Raw genomic sequence first — 21,660 nt, forward strand, 5'->3', positions numbered from 1 at the left:
ATTGAGGGAAATAGAGGGAGGAGGCTGTGATTTTGGCTATTGAGGAGACGCTTATTTGAGAGCTAAAGACTGCATCTCAGAACATCAACTCATAGTGAGAAAGAAATTTTTATGCCAAGGTTTCTTTGAAGGTGAACAGCAAAGTAAAAGCAAATGTTGAGATAAGTGCCAATATCTCTGCCAAACGCCCACATTGGAGAGGCTGGTAGGGACTTTCAGAAAATAAATGAAGTCCAGAGTATTTAAACTCTGCTTCTGCAAAATCCTCTTTGTGTGTCCTGGGTCACTGGAGATATCCCAGCACTTGGCACCACAAGGTCCTAGAGACTCCTCACTAAAGTGATGTCACACCAAGATGGTCTCAGGACACCGGGGAGCAGTAAAAGGAAAAAAAATAACAACTTCAAAGACAGAGGGGGAAGTGTTTTAAAAGGTTGACTAAAGCTATGCAGGGTGGCCTTGGCAGCTTGATTAGGAGGGGTATTTGCTATGGAAATCCTTGCCTTGCTCACTTCAGTTTTTGCTTTATCATTTAGCTTAATGGGGTACTAATTCAAACCCAGCTGTAAACAGGGCTAGCTATGAAAAAAAATTAACACTGCCTGCCTGTGAAATTTAAGGATATATAATAAAAACAATCATAAAAAGAAAGAGCCCTGGGTTTTCCATCAGATAAAAATATTTGTCATTGAAAATTCTGCTTAAAAAAGAACACCCAAAATTGGAAAACTCCTCAAAAACCTTACATCCCAAACAGCCTCAGCAACTTTAATTTCATATCCAAGCACTAGTTTCGTTTGCAATACATACGATAATGGTGTTTAATTGGATTTATTTTTCCACACTAGGTTCCCAATGGCCTACTTTACTTCTTTTCTCAGCTCCTTGAATGTTATTTACAAATCACTCTCTGGGATTTAATTTTAATGGTAGCTTGATTTCTCCCTCCCCCCTCCTTTTTTTGTAGGTACTTTTCTTTAATTGTATTTGTGGATTTGCCTTTTAAATAGGCAATTGTGACTACATCCTGAGCCTGAATAAGATGCCAAGAGCAGAGCTCGATTTGAAACCGGCAGAGTAGTTAAAGGGAGCTGGTGTAACACCCGGCATTTATTGTTTTTTTCATGGGAGTACCTGCAGGTGCTTTACTTGGGCAGGTGCCCTGTTGCAAAACAACATGGGTTCCTAATAACACTCTGCCCCAAAGCTCTGCACAGACATTAACTATTTAGGTCTCTGAACATCCCATGAGCTGAGTGCACCTTCATCATATGGTGGTAAAACAAAGATACTAAGGAGCCCTAGGCCAAGACTTCTTAGGTGAATAGCGGGACTTGTTGCCTCATTGTTGATTTGGTTTCAAACACTGCTTTCAAACGCTGTAGCCTGCTTTCTGGAAGTGTCCAGTTTCTGTGCTTTTTCAGAATCTCAAGGTCATATCCAAACCCGAGGTCTCGTGTGGATGTCAGGGCCATGCTGCCTGGGCCTGCAGCATGCTTGGGCAGCACAGAGACAGGAAAAACACACAGACCCTGTTTTGCCTTCATACCTTTTTCCCTTAGAATAAAGCAGACAGTAGCACCTCACTGTGCACCTCTGCCTCAAAATGCAGCACTAGGTGAACTGGCAGACTTGGGGTGTGTGACAGAGGAATAAGAAAACAAAGTGTTTCACCTTGCACCTTGAATAGTTTACACAACTAGACTGAAAAAACCCTCCTGGCAGCCATTTAATGCTTAGCTTCTCATTTGTCCCTTTTACCATCTCTGCAAAATTTTAGGTCTGCTTATGCTTTTGATCCAAATCAGAACGTGTGGGCAAAGACAGCTTAGGACTGGAATATATATTAGGAATAGGCCTGCAGACAAATTGAACATCACTGAAAACTGTCCAGACCTGGGTGAGCACACAATGTCATGGCTCAAAGCTTGGCTAAAGGTTGTTGCTGTTTAGTTGATTGGTTTTTTGAAAAGGGAGGGGGAAAGGAGTAGGACGAAGAAGGTGAGCAGAAGGGGCCAAATGACATGTAGACGAGAAAAGAAAGCCTTTATTTTCCTGCATTTCTGAACCATTTTACCCATCCCTAGTTCTAAGCATTTATCAGGATGATGGAGAATGACCCAGCTAAAGAGCTACTTCAACATAAAACATATACTGACCTGGAAAAGGATTGGGGAGTGTGGGTAAAACTCGTTCTAAGGGGGGAAAAAAAACAATAAGCAACATGCAGGAGAAAAGGACAAGCTACTTTTCACACTAAGCAAGCAGCAGATACAAACCTGATAGAGTTGTCCATCCCCAAATTAGATGAACTAGAGTAGGTTTCATATATAGAGCATTTTACTAGCAACACACCTAATACACATCAACATCCCCTGGGATTGGGAGTCAGAGAGAAGTCATTTGAAAAAACTAAACAAATAATATCCACACAGCAAGAGGGATTAAGCACCTGCAGTGAAGGTAATTGGAGTTGATGGGCCACATCTCTCCACTGACTTTCAAGATCGCTCATGTTATCACACTACAGCTCCTCTTAGCTGCACCTCTGGCTGGAAGCTAGTCTTGGCACAGAGGTGAGTTGTGGGAGTCCTCCACGGGTAGATGCTGCCTCCCCAGAACCTCCCCAAATGGATTTCTTGCCAGTGACAGGTCCCCTGAGGTTCTGAGCATGGGAGCAGTCACCCTGGCGAATCCTCAAGGGCACTCTGTTTCTTTTAAGCCTTTGTGTTCTGATGGGAACAGAGTTTTTGCAGACTCATCAGCCTCTAGTTGTACGCAGAGCTTGCTGTTTTGGTTACAAGGTTTTTACAATGCGTCCTTGTTATACGTCACAGCAGGACTTTGTTATACATCCCTGCTAGCTTCACGCTTTGCTTCTTCCACACAAGGATCTCAAAGAGTTGCACAGACACTGAGGGGAACCAGTGTCAGAGACCTCAGTCTGAGGCTAACGGTAGCGTTAAACCCATTTTAGAGATTGTGCTGTTGATGCACAGAGCAAGGAAACAATTTGCCCAAGGTCAAATGTTGAACTGTTGGCAGAGCCAGGAGCAGAACCAAGAATACGAGCCCCTCAGGAGCAGAGACAAGAATACAAACCTCCCAGGCCTGAGTTTGATCACTGGGTCTCCATTACCTTCAGAGCTTGCTGGATGCCTCGTACTGACTGAGACAAGTTCCTACTCAGGGACTGACTGGAAGGCAGACATTTAGCTGTTGAGTTGTCTGCTGGCTTACCTGTGAGGATGGTGCAAAGATCAGTGTTGATGGACAAAGAGCTTGGCAGGATACACTGGTAGTCCACTATTACTCTCTGATCAACCCAGGCTCAGCTATTTGGAGGCCAATGCCCTCTATACAGCACCCTTAGTGCAAGGAGCTAGTTCCTGATTCACTGGAGCCCAGGAGGATGTAGCAGGTCAGGCTCATCCTCCTGACACTGGTGGATCTCCTGCCCTCATGGTGGTAATGGAGCTGTTTGAATTCACAGCAGGCACAGGGAAGATTGTCTATTTCCTGGAGAATACACAGCTAGCCTGCATCTTGGTGTTTATGTAGCAACAGGGGACTATTGTTCTGCGAAAGCAGGCTGTTGTGCTGACATGACTTCCTTGTTATTTAGTTTGGTTAAATAACTCAACTCCCCTTTACCTTCTTCCTGCACAGCGGGCTGCAGGTTGCACAGCATAAGCAGTTAAAGCAAAGCACTACGGCCTCATTATCATGCTGCTTTCTATTCAAGGACTCTACCTCTGTTCCTCTCGCCTGCTGCATGCTGCCTTTATCACTCCATACTGGCTCACAAGCAGTGTCTCAGCTTTGCCCTACCTGGCTGTCGCCCTAACCACTTTCCTCCTCTCCTGAGTCTCCCTGTTATTGCCAGACCCTGGGAAAACACAGGGTTTGCACTAAGAGCCACTAAGAGAGATTATGGCCACAGTTACGCTCCAAACCTTAGCAGGAACCACCATAAGAAAATGCTTAGGTGCAATAGCGTGTGGGCAGAGATATAGGAGAAGGGGTGTAAGCGTGTGCACACAGCCAGCACTTGTGCTGGGGTGCAAACAAATAATGACAAGTTACAGGCAAGCGCCAGCTCTTCTTAGGAACATGCCTCTTGCTGGGACCAAAACTGCTGGACTGAAATGATAGCTCTGCCTGAAGACCCTCGAGGAGGCAGGGGTGGGATTCGGTCTCCTGCTGCTTCTAATTAGCATGGGCTTTGCCAGCTGCAGCATCACCTGTGTTGCTTTACTCCCCGAAGGGTGCAGAGGATGCGGCAGGAGACCTGCTGAGGTGGTGTTCTCCCATAACTGAGACAAGTTAGCCAGCGGGAGTGCATAAGGATGCGCAGCACCACCACCCTGTTTTCTCCTGGTCTGTCCTCTGGGATGGGCTAGCTCTGCAGGAGGCAGCAGTCAACTCATTTGGAAGAGCTTTCATTTACTTTCTCTGCCTTGCTAGAACACACCAGGTGCTGCGCCATCTTCTGTGTGCCTGTGGGGGCATGTGCACTTGCTTATACATCACATAGGTGCATATGTATGAGTACATACTCAAGTACATGTAAACCTATGTATCTATATGTTTGTATAGTAGATATGCATACAATATATGTATGCACATATTTACACTTTTGTGTGGCATGTGGTAAGATACAAATTATGACTTTTACTCATAATGCTTTTCATAGCACTCTGTCAGCTAAGTGGAATGAAGGGAAAACACATTTCCCTCCCTCCTAATACACTTAGGAAAAAACTACTTTCCCTTCAGTTGTGGCACTACTTTTCACCTCTGTTGCTCTGTGATGGCAGGCCTGGCTTCGCTGCTCTGCCACAGAAATCTGCAATACTGCCCCCTTCTTACATGTCACAGTATTTTAAGTCTGTGGTGGTGAGCAAAACGAGTGGAGAGGAAGGGATGGCAGCAAGCTATTAGATCAGTTGTATCACCAAACTGTACCTGCAAACATATTCCCTATTGCTGTTGGAGATAGGTTCCTGGGTAAGACAGACCTTTGGTATGGCCATTTTTATGTTGTTGTAAACTCAGTCTCCAGAAGTGAGGGGTATAAATCTCTCCACTTAGAGCAGGCAATCCTGCTGCTACGTCTTTTAAGGAAGATCACTAGCTATCTATTCATACAGCTCAAGGGAGCTGCTTTTGTATTTTAATGCGTCTTCTGTCTATGGCATAGACATCTAAGGCACTCAGTCTCTCCCAGAGCTTTTCAATGCTAGCTGAGATTTCCCGGAATGGTAGTCACCCATTTTTCTCTATTGCTAAACTGTTCTTTCACATCATTTTGCTAGCTCCCCTTCTGCCCTCCACCTCAGGCAAAGCTGCCAGTACCTCATTATTAACTCTCTGTTTGTTTCCTCACTCCTGGCTGCCATTCATTTTTTGTGCTGCAATGGGACACTGAGGAACCATCGCTGTTATCTCCCTCCCTAGTGCGATGCTGCCCTACAGTGAGCTTGTTCTCTATTTAAAGAAGAAATAAAATCTCTGATTCTAGGGATGAAAAACACTCCCAAGTATTTGAGTATCTTCTGTACCTTGCAAAAACTTGGCACTGCTTTATTTTTCTGCCTGGGTGTGTGGCTGGAGTGTACATTACCTGTTATTTCAGCTACTGTGTGATCACTACAGCATTTTTTTCATCTGGGCTTGTAGGTTTTTTTAGCTGTTTTCTTTAACTTTAGGAGGCTGGATTCCCTTCACTCATTTCCCCCCTGATTTATTAACCTTAGAAATACCAGCTGCAGTATGCCTGGATTTCTTTTTTTTTTTTCTCTCTCTTTCTCTTTTACACACTAACTAGAAGGAGAACAGAGATTTACTGAAACAATATGAAGCAACTGCACACTGAAGAAGCAGGGATTAACTAAGCAACAAAAATAAAAGTTAGAAACACTCCACTGAAAATCATCAGATCTCTCTCAGCTCCTGCGCCTCTATTCTTCTGGCTCTTGTGAAGTTCTCTAGTACTTTCCAGCATAAATAGGCCTTGAATTTCTAAGGTAAGAATGATAAACAAAATCCAACAAACTAAAAGGAGGAAAGTTTTCTTCGTACACATCAAAATGAGGCTAAAATAGGACCCTCACTGCTGTGAGCCATCTTTAATAGCCGCCACATTTCCCCCTGCAATAGTTAACAGCCACTTTGCAGGATGTCCCTGGGTCTGTTACAGGTTCTGCCACTCATTTTACAACCATGGGTAAACAACTTCTTCACTCTGTATCTTAATCTCCTACTGCAAAATGGTGCTAGTAACACTCACCCATTTCTAAATAACTGGTGATGTTAAAATATTAATTGCTAGCAAATCCTTTGAGATCCTTTGAGGTGAAGTTCTGAAGTCATGCAAAATGCTTTTCTAGCAAAACCAGCCCTCCAGCTAAAATCATGTGTGCATATATACATTATTGAATTTCATCTTATATTTCGTTTCAGTGAAGCATTTCAGCTCATCTGTGTAACAGGAACCAACAGAGAGGGCCAAATTTAGAATTCACCCACAAATAATGGATTCTAAACTTAGCATTATATTAATATCAGCAAGAACAAATCTGGAGTATTTGAAAATTGTGTTCCGGATTGCTGCCTGAGGATTTTATTTGAATCTCATGATAGTCACAAGACCAGGGTGAAAAGAATTTCATAGTAGAAATTTGCTTTGTGTGCTGCAATGCTACAGGAAATCAAATATATGTTCTTTTATGATAATATCTGTTCTTTAGAAAAAAAACTTCCACAGAATACACTAAATTTTGCAAAAATTCAAACTGCCATGAAATAAATCCAGAGGTGGTAAACAAAGAATGCCAATGGATTTATCTTTTTAACACAACATCTGTTAAAAACTAACCAAACCAAAACATTGTTTTTCTGATGGTTTGATTAATCTGACCACACACAGCAGAAACTAGACTAAATTGTGTCCCAATCTAAGACTGCTTTACACAGCTTTTTTTTCCTTCTGTTTAAGAGGACATGCAGGTCATGGCCTAAGTGTTTCAGTTCAATTTGAGACTGTCAGAGGAATACAGCCCTAAGTCACTTTTGCATCTATGTGTCCATTCATGTGAGTGAGCCATTCTGCTGCAGCCTGTTTCTGGTGGCAATAACAACATGTCGTCCCAGTCAAGCCTAAGTGTTGGACCTGGAATCAGGACCTTCCACAATTTGTATGTGTGCGTGGGTGGTAGGTGAGGGTCACAGCCTCTGTTTAGGGTCAGGTTTGAATCAGCTGCGAAATTCAGAACCAGCAGGTAACTCTGCTGTAGAATTTGGTCCAGTCCCAACTTCCGTCTGTTTACACTTACTATGACAAACTCAGTAACTGAAAGGTAACAGAATGAGATCCAAGGAATTTTATTCCATATTTCATCTGCTGATTACCTTTTCCCCCATGTTCCCTATGATATGCCCCTTTAAATCATTCTGACTTTCCCACTTCTTTCCCTTCCATTCTCAAACTCATTTCTCTTTTTCTTTACTCTCTCTTGTTCTCCTCAGGCTCAGTGGCTAGTTCTCTCCATCTCTCTGAATTACTTGTCATTTCTCAGCTGTCATGGACCCTCCGAGCCCTGGCCTTCCGTGTCCTTATTAAAGGGGCTGTCATTCTAAAGGGCTTTTTGTTTCCAGCTTTAAAACAAACACGTTTTTATTATTTTAACAAAATCTGACTTCAGCAAAGAAAGTCAATCAAACGACTTGACTGTAAACCTTTTAATTTGGCTGTGTTTGTGTTTCACAGCAAGTATGAACATGTCAGCATCTGAAGCAGAGTGCTGAAAGCCAGTTCATGGCTGGAGGTTTAAGGGGGTGGGCTTGGCAAGTGGATGCTTTCCAGAGTTTTGGTCAGCATGTGCTTCCTACATAGGCTGGTCTTTGTGAGAGCGATCTGGACCTCCCATCACCTCCTCCCATACTTACTGTAAAGGTATAGGCTGGCATTTGTGACTCCCAGCTTGTTGGCAGCCACGCAGGTGTAGTTCCCGTAGTGTTCTTCAGTGACGTTGGCCACCATCAGCAGAGACTGGGTCCCTGTGCTCTTTATCTCCAGACCGTTGGCGCTGTTTATCCTGGGAAGAGAGGAGAAGAGGTGTGTAGTGCAACAGCAGTTGTGTATTGGGAAGGAAATCACTGCCTGGCAGGCAGTAAACCAAAGCCATTCAGCCCAGCTGGCAGGTGAGAGTGGAGGGAAGCAGGAAGGAGACACAAGAAGAGACCAAAGAAGGCATGGATAGACAGCAGGAGGAGGGAATGAAAAGAAGAAGGAACACAGTGGGGTGAAATGCCACCAGTAAAGCAGTGGAGAAGCAAGAAAAGCTGAGGGAAAGGGAGGAAGCCTTTACTCAGCTCTGACTAGCACTTGGAAATGAATGCACCCTGGCCAGCTGAACAAGGGGTTTTTAGTGAAATACACGAATTCATGTTTTCCAGTATGTGCATATACCAAAGCTGAGCCACACTTGAGCCTCTGCACATGGGTCAGGTTGAAAACTAGGATACTAACACAACCTTCTTAATACCAGGTAGATGCTAAGGTAGAAGGAACAGATCCCTTTTCTCTTCTACTTTTCTCTCCTACACAAATCTGGCTGGCTCAGGTCATGCAGATAGGGGGAATCTTATGTGTCAGCAGCTCCTTCTCCTAGATGAAGGTACCTAGAGTGGTATTACCTTCTTGGAGATCAACACTGCCTATTTTTGTGTCTGTATCATGGGCTATTTAATGTATGAACATCATCAGGAAGAAAGCACCATTGATGTCCTAATTGTGTATTGGTGCTTAAGTGACTTAAAGGCAAGAGCTCCATCCTCTGCACTTCCTTCAGCTTTCCCAGCGCAGAGAGGGATTGCCTTTCACAGCCCTGATCATGCTGGCTCGGCCAAGTCTGGTGGGACCATCCAGACTTATATGGTTTGTGAAAAGTAATTCGGCTGAGGAGAAGAGTTGGGGAGGATGGTAGGTGATTCTCTAAGGATCCTCTATGGAGTGGACTAAAAAGGAGAAAAGGGAAGAGGTGAGCTAAAGATCTTACCTGGTGTCATCTCTGTACCACTCAAAATCAGGTGTGGGCACTGCTGACGCCTCGCACCGCAGTAAGGCTTGTCGTCCTGTGGCCGCTTCATTGCTCTTGGACTCTGTGATGGTGGGAGGGTCTGCAGGAAGGAAACACATGGTCATTTCACACACTTCCAGGTGGAAGGAAACAGTGAAACTACATCAGGGCTGGCTTCCTCATGCAAACAATTCAGGCTAGTGGAGGTCCACGGCTGCTGCTTGCTGTGGCACATGCTCCTCCTTGGAGAATATTCTCTGGAGAATATCTGCTCTTTGAACCCTCTCTAATACACCGCATTAGCATCACTCCTTACGCGTGCTTCTTTTCAACAACTCTGAATAAAGTTCTGTCATAAATGCATAGGCATATGCAGGCAGAGTTAAGCTTAATGATGGACTTCTGTAATTTATGAATATTTACCTGTGGATCTCTAGTTCACATGGGCTCATCAGAGAGAAGCAGATGAGAGAAAGACTTCATCAAGGGTAAAAGAAGACAGCAAAAGTGAAAGGAATAAAGTAGGAATTTAACACTAGCATGAAAGTTATTTTCCATGCAACCTTTGTGTCTAATGTCAAAATCCTATGAGTCTATGACTGAAGAAACATGTATGAGACAGAAATACATTAACGGCTTAAAAGGGAAGAGGTTTAGCAGGAGCTGTGGGTGCAACTTTGAGAGACCATTTGTTGAGGTACTTCCCTCAGGTGTTTAAGGTTATAAATCCTGCTTAAACCTTCCTGGACATCATGCTTCATCACAGGCTCCAAGAGTGCTTGCTCATGCTTGCTTTGTGTGAAGCTTGCCCTCAGCCCAGCATGGTGCTCCCACCTCTGCGTACTTCGAAGTCTGAGAGTTGTGCCATGGGCGCTTGGGAAAAATATTGGTGTGCTGCACGGGAGCCAGGTCTCAGTGCTGCTTGGGTGCTGGGTAGGGTAGGAAACGGCATCTTCAATCCTAGACTCATGTTCAAAATGTTAAGCAACAAGCTTTACATGTTAAAAGGCAGAATTATTTCCACCTGGCTGCTGAGAGGGATAAGGGAGTAAATGCCTTGTCTCTCATCACTAATACTTGCACACTCCGAGATTACAGAGCTGCAACTCAGACAGCTACTTTGCTGAGGCTCAAGTTACCATAAAACACACACTGCTGTGTACAAAGTACAGCTCTGCCGTCTGTATCCATCCCAGCACTGAAAAGCCAAAAAAAGAATCAAAATGGATTGCATCAGTCAAAGAAAAAGTAATTCTGGCTGGAAAATGTATGGAAAGAAGTTTGTTTATGAACACATTAGCCATCTCAATGTGATCCCTTTCCTGACCTTAATCAGGATTTTATGCAGGGCTTTAGGGATATTGCAGTGCGCCCTCTAACATCATAAATATTAATAAGTGTACATAAATAGGATCCTACATTCAAAGGCTGTGGGTTCACGTAAATATTTTAATTTGGAAAGGAGAAGGATAAATAAAAGGATAGCGAAGGTGATTTTTTAAGCATCCTTCTTCAATTTTTTTTTGTTTGAGCAGTATATCTTCTTGCCATCTTCAGTGAGTAAAACCTTTTCCACTTCACTGAATCCAGTGCAAGAGGTGAGTCACAAAATGAACAAGCACCCTTCCATGAGCCTAGGAAATGACCCTGGCAGGCATGTGCTCCCCAGGCTGCTGCCAGGGAGCCCAGCCTCTCGCTCTGAGCAGCCCCTGCTTTGGCCACCCTCCTCAGCTTTTTGACAGAGCCCAGAGGGGTAGACAGATCGTACCTCAGATGCCACCGCTTTTGTTGAGGCACTGTGGGCTCAGCCACGGGCAGCCTGCTCGCTAAAGCCCTCTCCCAGGAGAAGGCGCAGGGGGTGGCTCCGCACAAACCAGCCTGCTGCGCTCAGAAGGGAGCTGCTCTGTATTTAGCCGTTTGCTGCTGGGGAAGCCAGGAGCGGGTTCCCTGTAGCTATTTGCTCCCCACTCTTCCGCAGGCCTCAGTTTCCCTGTCTGTGATGCACAACGGGCCATTACTGTGGGAGCCTGAAGGTGGTAGTGTGAGACCAAAGCAAAGCAAGGATGCTCTCTGGCAGTCCCGGCTGACAAGCTGCGTGATCCACAGCGTCAGCAGATGATAAGAGATGGCCAGGAAGCTCTTGAGGTTGTGCAGGTCCCATTTTTCACACTTACTGTGGTTTTCCCACTTTCTGCTGCTTGTGGTATAGTTTAAGGAAGTGAGATAAGGAAAGATGTATGCAAACGTCTAGTTTTCATTCCCCAAACTGGACTGATTTTTCTCCTGTGCACGGCCCTCATGACCTTTTAGAATTTTTACCTTTCTTTCAAAATAAAAAATCTGTCCTGAAGGAAATGATAATTTGTTTCACACTACAAATTAGGCCATGTAATAATATTACAATGCTCTACCACATTACATTTTCATATATTCCAACAGTAAAAATGTTTAAGATCTTGCTGTAGCATAGTTGTTATGAGTTGAAACAAAGTCAAAATCAAACATTCTGACTTTATACAAACAGTCTGTTTCAACCATGTTAAAAACATCGTTGAAATTATGTTTCACAGAAATATTTGAAAATATTAATTGGTTCTCAAGGAATGTCTTGGGTTTATAAACTCAGCTGTTTTTGACAGAAGAAAAATCTTCAACAGTTTTAGTGCAGAAAATCTGCTACTACATTTTCTCATTAATGGCAAAATTTGGTGCATGAAGCAGCCAGTATTAAACCACTGCCACCCAGTTTCCAAGGAAATTTTTAAAAATGGTGTGGATTCTGAAGATGCTGTAGGGAGCCTATAACCTTGACTTCTAAGCAACACAGGCAAGCTGATCTGATGTGGTGGCCCAAAGGGAAAGGAAGAGGCACAAGAAGGGTATTAAAGTGTGCCAAAACCACCTATAGTGGCAAATTACACTGGGCTGGGCTGAAACAGTTGCTGCCTTCAGCTCTCTGCCCTAACCCATGACATGAGAGTGCTCCCTGGGAACCAAAGCCATGCATATGCACCCTGAAATGTGCCTGTAATCATATCCAATTTCAGTTTAAGTTAATATTCTGGTGTATAAACTGAAGAAGGTCAGGAGGGATATACCCTCCAGACAACTATCCCTGCTGCAGAGGTGTTAGCCTCCAAGCAAGGAAACAGAGCGGGCAGATGGGGATATTAACGTTAAATCACTGTTGTGCCAAATATAAGCCATACAAATACGGAGGTGGACATACACACACGCAGCATTATAAGAGTAACAACGGTCTAAAATATCTTGTGTCACTGTGAGGGTAGCACACCAGCAGAGCGAAGTTGACATCTCTCTAAGCACGTATGGGCAACAGGATCCATGCTCCACTCACTAGGGCAACACCCACCCAGGACTCATACAGTTGTGGGGTGAAGATGTAAGCCATGTGGCTAACTGTGCCTCTGGGTGTTTTTAGGTGGAGCGCTGTCTCCTTTGGTCAAGCACCTTTCTGTATTGCGATGGTGCACGGAGGGTGTCTAAGGCTGAGAGATGGCTTTGCACCCTCTCCTTAACACACACCTCTACCACACATCCTCCCCTAATCCCTGGGCTGTGACACCCACATAAGCAGTGCTGAGATGGCTGGGTGCAGGCTGAACCTTTCCTTATCTCTCCTTGCTGCCTTGCTGAAGCTTCTCTTCATGCTACTGTTCTCCCGAATACCCATGAGTGAAAAACAAGGAATTGCCAGCATATCTGAGGAGAGAGACAGGGGCAACTCACAGCTCCTATCTCCCTCTCTCTCGTTCTTTTCTTATATATGACCAGGTTTAAAGCACAAGCTATACCCTCTGATAAGTGTCTGATTGCACATAGTTTCTTCAGGCCCCACCCCCCCATTTCGGATCACACGAATCCAGAAAGGCTTCTCTATTTATTCTGAAGTCATCCCGGCCCATGGGCAAAGCTTTCCCCATTGACATGCTCCAATTGTGACGTACTCACAGTTCACAGTGACCCGGACTTGCTTGACGTCTGCTGAAGCAACCTCATTGGCAGCTTTGCATTCGTACTTGCCCGACTGCTCTCGCGTGATCCCCAGGATCTCCAGGTACTCCTCTTCGCCTTCAAATTCTCTGCCTGATAGGACAGAAAAACACAGATGGTAGCTTTCTTAGCCATTCAGATTTGGGAAATCTTCTGCTTAATTGCTATGGAGGGACAAGTACAACAGGGATTCTGCGAATAAACAGCAGTCACGAGCAATCTTAAAGTTATTTCAGAAGTCATATCAGCAAGATACTACCATTTTACTTAGTTATGGAAAACCTGGCTTCTGAAAATCTGCAAGGAAGCATACAAATGGTACCAGAGTGTTGTGTCCCACAGGCTGTCCAGGCCAAAAAGCAAAATCTCCACCATGTGAGACCAGAATAAGTTCACTGGTGTAATGGCTGAGTACCAGGGGAGGAGATTGTGGCAAATGGGCTAGTTCAGGGCTACCTGGGTCCTCACATGTGGTGGTGTGTTGCCAGCACACTTTTGGCTACTGTAAAAGTGTAAAAAATGCCTTTCTATCGCTCAGAGCAACCACCAACTCAAAGTGCCATCAATCAGACCGAGCTACAGTTAAACACAGCCAAACAGAGAGAAACAAAGTGTAATTTGACCTGTGTGGAGACCAATAATCATAATGAATCCCTGGTCTACTATACATACCAAATGACATATTTAAATCGTGCTGCCTTGCTAACACAGTTTTGAAAGCAGTGATTTGAGCATCGGGGTTACAGCCGGGGGCAGGAATCAGGGGAGGTTTGTGGCCTTGCTTTTAATTCACTCTGTGACCCTGAGTGAATCACTCCCTTGCTCTCCCTCTGTGAGCTGTGGCTAATGGGCCCCCTCTCCCATCATGTCCTGGTCAGAGAAGGGCGGTGAGGTTAACCCATGTAAAACACATTAGAATCATTGGATGAAAGGTGCCAGGGAAGCACGAAATAGTAGGATTTGTATATCTACCCTGTTCCTTCAGAAAGCAAAGTAAGGCTTTTCCTGGAAAGACTGAACCACACTGGCAGCATGTAAAGGGATATGCTTCCCTTGTCTGAGAGGGCTGCAAGCACCAGTCTGTAGCATGCAAAGCCATAAGCCCCAGTTATGTGCCTGTGTATATTTAGAGAAAGCGTCCCCCAACCCTCAATGGATAAAGGCCAGATTTAAAAAAAAAAAAACAAAACACAAACCCAAAAGGTCAATTCACAAGGGCTCCCATTCAGATTTCTCAGAGAGCCGCCAGATTTCCCAGAGCAACTCACTGCCCAGAAGACATTTTCTGCTCGATGGGTGCCGAGCACTTCCGAAACGCTGACCACTTCACAGAAGTGCCTAAGTTGTTTGATGGCATTCAAATAGTGCCTGTGAGTTTGGGGCTGTTGCCCTTGGCTCTGTGGCGCTATGTGGAAGCAGTGGGTAAGCCTTGTCTGCGCAGCTGTAGTTCCTGCAAAGCCACCTACAATGAACCCCACCACACAGACACGGGTTTGCTGCAGCGTGTTGGCCAGGTCACAGCGGAGATGCCAGCTGCGTGCATTTCCCTTCGACAGCAGAGACAAGGATTTCAGCAGCTTCAAGATCTGCTCAGAACTCTGGCCCTTACACAATTATTTTTGCCCTCCCCCCCTTTTTTTTTCTCAGCCAATTTTCAGAACCATTCTAGGGGAAAACCACCCCTCGTCACAGGGACCCAGCGTGAAAACAGCAGTGTACCTATTAAACTCCTGCAAAGACAAGGTTTCTCCTCTCTTTCAGCGGGGCTAACCAGCAATCCCTTTTCTAGCTCATATCAGATGTTCAGGTGAGCGGAAATCCCATTGCTATGTCTAAAACTTACAACTGCCTTGATGCAGGTTTTTGCATGCCCTAACAGTCTGCTGAAGGGCCTTACTGCGTGGCAGCAGTGTATTTTACAAGGCAGGGAGGCAAAGTTGTCTTCTGCTCCCCACCCAGTGCTTCAGGACACGGCTCTCTACCCTCTGCTGTGCACTGGGGCTGATGCTCTGAAGAGCCAGTGGAGAAGGAGGCAGGGTAGAATTTTCAACAGGTGCATTTTATCACTGTAAATCATTAATATGTTAGGGAACCTTAACTCCTGTAGGACCAGAGGTAAGTGTGTCATAGTACCAGAAGGGACTTCAGTCACCATCTAACCCATTTCCCAATCTCAACACAGGACACATGGGTCATGCCAGGGATACAGTCATCCTCTGCTCTCCACCAGCAGACATTCTGCAGCTGCTCCAGACAATCTGTTCCCATGCTTCATTGTCCTTACCACTGGAGCAGTTTCCCTGAATTTTGACCTGAGTCTCCCTTGATGCAATTTAAAGCTATTATTTTTGCCTTAGCCGATATAGACAAAATGAACAAATCATTCCCTCCCTCTCTGCAATAGACTTTTATCAACTTTTAAATCGCTTACATACCTCCCTCAGTTTTTTGTGGTTTTGTTTTTGTTTTCTTTTTTTTCTGAGTTGCACATTGCCAGGTCTATCAACCTGCCTCTGAACTGGCTTTTTAGTGGCTTTTTAGACCCTTGATCGTTCTTGTTCTTTCTTTTTAGACCTCTCTGACAAGTTCACATTTTTCTGGAATCTCAGTACTCCAAACCAAACACAGCACTTCAGATGACGTTTCCATGGCTAAAAGCAGCTGAAGGATTGCATCACAACTTCTGCACTGTGCTCCTGTCTGTCCAGCCAATAAATTGTTTGTGTTTTTGTCATAGCATGATGATTCATTTTTGGTAGGGAACTCTTTCAATTAGCAGATCTTCTTATCACATACATACACATATCACCTGCTAATAATGCTCTTTGAAAATCCCACCCCCAATTTGAGCTGACAACCAACACTCCCCTTCTCTCACAGCAGCACTCCCAGTTGGTAGGTCAGCCAGTTGACTGGAGGGTTAATCAGACATCAGGGAAAGACTCACAAAGAAAAGGTTAAAACATAATTTGCCTCTGCTTTGCAAGTCATTTGCTCTGCAATTCTGCCTTGTTTATACACAGGGTTCATTCCAAATGGGACTTGCTTCTCCTGCAATTTGCCCTTGTCAGAAGACTGTCACCATAATGAAAAGAGGGTTGAGGGTGACTTAACCAGCTCTAATGGAGTGGCACCCTCATTAAGGGTGCTGTTAATTCCACCTGTCAGAGAATCACATCAATGGAGCTCCAAAGTATCCTAAAAGGGTACATACTTTCCTAAGGGAAGATGTTTTTCAGCTTCCTCCCCTGCATACATACACGCACTTGACGTCTAAACTGTGTACCAGGTCCAGCAGGAGAGCTTTCACAGCTACGCACAACCCTTCCCAAGAGAGGATGAGCTACTGGTTTGCCCAGTGGAGCAATCTGGGCAGGAGTAAAAGGGAAGACTTCTTTCTTAAAGACTGTGCCAAGGACATCAATAGGTCTATTCGGCTCTTCATTCCCTTGCTCCAGGACAGATATGAGCACAACACTTCAAGGAAAGTTCCTGTGACAGTCTTTTTCTGAAATAGTGGTAGCACTGTTCCTGTCCCTGCACTGTTGACCTGTTTCAACCTTGAGCATCAATATTTAACTACAAGAACTCTGCTACTCTCACTTGCAAGACAGACCCTTTTGCTTGCAGTCCCCTCCCCTCCAAGAGTACGTTAACCATTTCTAACAAAAAGCATTTATATAAAATTGAGGTGTCATAGTACAGATCAGAGAGAGGAAAGATGTATCACAGTGTGTTAGAAAAATGTCAGGTTGTGATATCTTGCACAGAGCTGTAGAGATGTTTTCACTAATTCACCTTGGCAGCCAGATTAGGTGAGTCATATTAACTCTAACCTCTAAGGCAAAGTGGGGGGTGCAGGGGGAGCGGGAACAGAGCTTTATACACTGAGCAAATTTACAAATGTTTCCGCACAGGAGCCAGCTTTGGCAGCAAGCTGATGGTTGTCGCTATGCAGTTTATCAAAGTAGAGAGGGAGAAGGCTTGGACAATGCTCTGTGGTACCAATAACAATGAACACATTTCATTAGGTGAAGAGAGGGACTGCCAGCTCCTGGCATACAAGCCACTCCATTCCCGCTAAGAGAAGACGTCTGCCTTGAGTCTGTTATCCAGAGATGAAATCCTGACCCTACTGCCAAACCTTCCTCACTGACACAGATCATCCCCTGGCTGTCTTATCTGGTTCAGTTCAACCCCCTCCCAGTGAGGGGCCTTCCAGGTTTCCCTGGAGGAGGATGACTCCTCATGCAGCACAGCATCCCTTCCCATGATTTCAGTCAACCTTCTTCCCTGCAGGTTTTTTTGCCTTTTGCATGTTCATAGGTAGCTCAGTTTGTTGCCGCAGCCCCATTAAGCTCTGTTTTGCCAAGCTGTAGCTCCTTAACTCCGTCCCAGTAAATCAGAAAGAGGAGCTTCCTGCTCTGGAGGCTAGAGATAGAAAGTACGAGCCTGGAAGGCTTGACAATCAAACCAAAAGGGAACGACCCCGAGCAGAGTGAGCCAGGCGCCTGCCGACGCTTGGAGCTGGCAGAGCCCTTTTGCAGAGGGATCTGCAGCAGACAGCTTTGATGTGTGCAGAAAGAAGGCTTTGAAGACCCGCTTGCCTCAGCCACATTTCCTATCCCCAGCTTCCTAATTGGACCCAGTAAAGTAAATAATGAAGCCAAACAGCAAACCTGCTTGGCAATGGCAGCCTGCTGGCAAGAAGCCTCCTTCTTCTCCCACCCTTTGGAGACAGCCCTGTACAACCCCGTGGGCTCTGCGTATCATCCCCTGTTGATGCACACACCTGCCTATGCTCTCATATATATATATATATATATATATATATAAAATAGCCTGTATTTTGCAAATTCTACACTTTATATATATTTTTACACATATAAATCTAGTTGTGTGTGCAGAAATGCACACTTAAGCCCTCCCCACATGTTTGTGGGTCTTTCCCACCTCCTGCCAAAGATCCCCTTGCACTGCCATGCACTGCCACTCTTTTCTCAAAGGCTAAACTCTTTCTAGAAATGACACACACCCAGACAAAACTGCGCTTGTAGCATGTGTGGACAGCTCTTTCAGAGAGTCAAGGGACCAGCAATGCCTTTAGCTATGTGCTTTATCAGAGAGGACCCTTTGTACCCTTCGTTCCTCACATTTCCAAAGGGGAACCTGGTCTGCAGAGATGGCAGCCACATTTTGCTCTGTCTTCTCCTGTTTGTGCATCCAACACTGGGCTCCTTTTGGTGTAGAAATTACTTTACTTATCTCTCTTTTTTTTTTTTAATACTGTTGTGGTCTTAAACTAAACTGAAGCTCAGACCCACTGAAAGTATGTGTTTGCATTTGGTATGTGGAGAAAGAGATCAGATACCCTGCTTTTGTGTTTGTTTGCCTTCCAAGCCTCTTTGAAGTTGTGAAGAGGGGAAAGCAGAAGGGGTTATGCATCTTTGTTGGGGCCTTCTCTGCATAAAACAAAATGCAAGAGCATAAAAAAGCTTGCAAATCAATAAATACCATTTGAAGTTTTTTAGTGTGTAGCAACTTCCAGTGCTGAACTACAGGTTTTGTTCTCTCTGCACTTTGCATTTATTGTTCAAGGTTTTGCTCACCCACCTTTCCTCCTTCCCTCTGCACCTTACATTCCCTAGGAACAGGCTTCAGAAAGACAAAACCGGCTAAGGGAGCCTTTGCAATAATTTTTTGTTTTACTTCCAGCTTGGATTGTGGTTTTTTTTAATTGAAAACTTTGAAGTTTCCGTTGATCAGTCTATGTCTCCTCAGCCATCACAGATTCCAATGAGCCTGGCGTTTTTTTACATCCCTTAGTTGAAGAGGCTTGTTTTTCGCAGAGATCAATGAAGAGCAGCAGATGGTGGATAAGCAAAGGGATATCTAGTGCTACAATGCTACAGAGAGGAGAGGAGGCAGAAATACTAGCTTGGCATGGGGAGTGGTGAAAATGGGGGAGGCTTGAGAGTGAGAGAAAAATAGATGCAGAAAAACTAGAGGGAGAATGACCAGAGGGACAGTGGCTGGGAGAGAGAAATGCAAACAAAGTGGGATTTTTCAGTGACTGAGAATATAATAAAATGGTAGTCGGCTACTGACAAAGAGAAATGTACTAAGAGCAAGTGAGAAAGATGGGAGGCGAGACAGTGGCAAACAGAGAGATGTATGACATGGAGAGAGGCACAGGCGTCCCTTATGTAAAGGGAGCCATGAAATAACAACTGCCAGAGGGACAGGAACAGAGGGGTCACATGTAGCAAGGCAATAATTACTCTGTTTAAGCAGCAAGGCACAGCAGGGTATTTATTGTTTAAGCTGGCCTCATGCCTCCCGTGCCCTTAGGACTGTAGCTATTACACATAAACCAAAAAACTAGCATAGTGCCAAAGAGGGCTCTGGCTTGGCTCTGGCTCCACGAATGAGAATGAGTCAGATCAGGAGGAAACACCCTGGCATGTTTTTCCCTGGCGTTCACAGGACCTTGTTCATCAACGATCGCATTTTCTCCTTACGTGCAAAGCTGGCTGCTGTGCCCCCGAGTCAAGGAGAAGCAGTGCCCGAGGAGCTCGCTGGTGTGGGCAGCGCGGGTGCCTGCTAGCATGACCGGGGTTAAGAAAACCTGTCCCAAACCCCAGGCATCTAGCATGCCAGTAAAACCTCCCAGGTTCAAAGCAGCCTCCCCAGACTGAACTATGTCTCTGCTCTCTTTCTCCAGGGACTCACTGACCAAACCCAGCGGGAGAGACCTCTTGGGAGAACCCGCTGTCACGGATGTCTCTGTTCAGGAGCTGGAAGCAAGAGCTGACAGCTGGGACCCAGGCTGCGACCCAGTCGTGGGTGCGTGTCAGCGGGGGCTGTGTGCTTGAAGAGCCACAGCATGTCTGCTGCTGTCTCTGAATTTCCACTACCTCTTCACTTGCATTTGTAAACGATGACTGAAGGTCTTCGCAGTCCCTTACACGCAACCCTGAGTGTGGGCACGGAGCAGGTGTGTGATATACCACTGTATGTCAGCAACTGATTAGATTTTTCGTTCAAAGTCCACGTGTGAACACAAGAAAGAAAGAGAAACACCCCCTGCAAAAAGTCCAGCCGTGCTTCAGGTCAAAACCTTCTGTTTGACCAGTGGTTTTCTTTTGGTCTTTGCTGTACCAGAAGAAGGAATTATGTTCTGCCTCAGCTTGAGATATAATGTCAAAAAAATTATTTCACGTCAAAGAAAATGCCATTTTTTTCATATTCTTTTTTTTTTTCCCCAAAAATTACTTACCGAACTGAACTCAAATTTGCCAACAGTTTTTTAATGATCACAAACAGCAGTTTTTGGATAGCTTAATTGCTGTTGAACAAAACTTGGCCGTGATGCCTATGTGTACAGTAAATTATGAACCATGAGGTAAATTAAGTCATCTAATGTCACAGCTACAATATTATACTCCCAAAATGTTGCATGCTGCAATGTGAGTTGTCATGACTGTGCTACCAAACATCAAGACCTAATTCTACTGCCAAGAAAATGACATATAAACAGGAACAAACCAATAAGTTGCACTGTTTCTGCATCCCCTAATTTCTGCCTGCTGCCTTTTGAAGGTTACAACACCATGAGGTAGAAGGCATCATCAGCTAAAGGAATCACAGAGATGACACTAGATTCTTGAGTGTCTTAAGGAGGTAGGAGCTGGTAAGTCTTCAGGGCTAAGGTGACCATTTTGGACCAGCTAATAAAAAAGGCAGTTCAAAACAGGAGGTCTGACAAAGAATCACAGCCCAGGCATAGGGGTTATTCAATGTGCACACACTGATGCCAGCACATCAATCTCCCAGCAGTGTGGTCAGCTCTGCAGGGAGCTGCATCTTCTTCCTCCACCACCTACAGAAAAAAGGATGGACCAGTGGTTGCCCCTGGCAAGAGGAACAGCAGGGAGTGAAAAATCAATTGGTGTTTGTTTCCCACTGTGTTAAGCACAAGAAGGTAATGCAAGCTGAGAGCTGCTACAGGGGACTGGGTTTTCTTGCATGTCATGGAAACCTATGAAAGGCAATTAAAATACAACAGCAAGCAGTCAAGCGTTACAGTCTCTGGTGACTCTGTCAGCTGGTTTGCTCTCATTTGGCCTCATGTACTCCTTTCCCTGCAAGTTCTCCCAATTTGGACAAAGCATTAATTCCATCATCTTTATTATACAGTTTGAAATCAATTTCTTTCATACAGACCCAAGACCAAGGAAAAGATTAACAGCAACAAGTCCCAATTGGAGTAAGTTCCACAAGAAGCATGACTGGACCATATAATCTCTGTCCTGTCAGTGGAGAGCAGGGATGGACTGCAATGTAGCCACTAGTTTAATTCCACAAATTCTCTGTCAGCTGCAGACCTTAAGGAAACCTCATGTGATACTCAGTGGTACCAACCATGCCAGTTTGTCAATATAGGGACTATAGGGCTGGTCTGTGCTTGGTGGCATCTTTAAAAGTCCTTGTTATGTCTCTTACAAGAGCCTTGTGTCTCCTGCAGAGCAAGACATGCTCAATATACTATTGTGCAAGAATC

At 44.8% G+C, this 21,660-nt stretch overlaps 1 protein-coding gene across 7 annotated transcripts in view; it reads right to left on the reverse strand.

Annotated features, from left to right (window-relative positions):
• The window catches only part of LSAMP (limbic system associated membrane protein), a 1,027,179-nt gene that overhangs the window by 23,689 nt on the left and 981,830 nt on the right, over positions 1-21,660 (reverse strand). For 4 of the 7 annotated variants that reach the window (XM_071809255.1, XM_071809249.1, XM_071809234.1 and 1 more), the window contains 4 exons: positions 13,056-13,190; positions 9,063-9,183; positions 7,951-8,099; positions 2,160-2,195 (listed from right to left, as the gene is read on the reverse strand). In XM_071809255.1, coding sequence (XP_071665356.1) covers positions 2,160-2,195; positions 7,951-8,099; positions 9,063-9,183; positions 13,056-13,190 — 441 coding nt within the window. Of the gene's footprint in view, positions 1-2,159; positions 2,196-3,106; positions 3,241-7,950; positions 8,100-9,062; positions 9,184-13,055; positions 13,191-21,660 lie in introns of those variants that run through there. The other 3 variants (XM_071809244.1, XM_065829231.2, XM_065829229.2) reach the window with 2 other exon arrangements.

The sequence above is a fragment of the Patagioenas fasciata genome, chromosome 1 (genome assembly GCF_037038585.1).
Source record: "Patagioenas fasciata isolate bPatFas1 chromosome 1, bPatFas1.hap1, whole genome shotgun sequence".
Lineage (NCBI taxonomy): Eukaryota > Metazoa > Chordata > Aves > Columbiformes > Columbidae > Patagioenas > Patagioenas fasciata.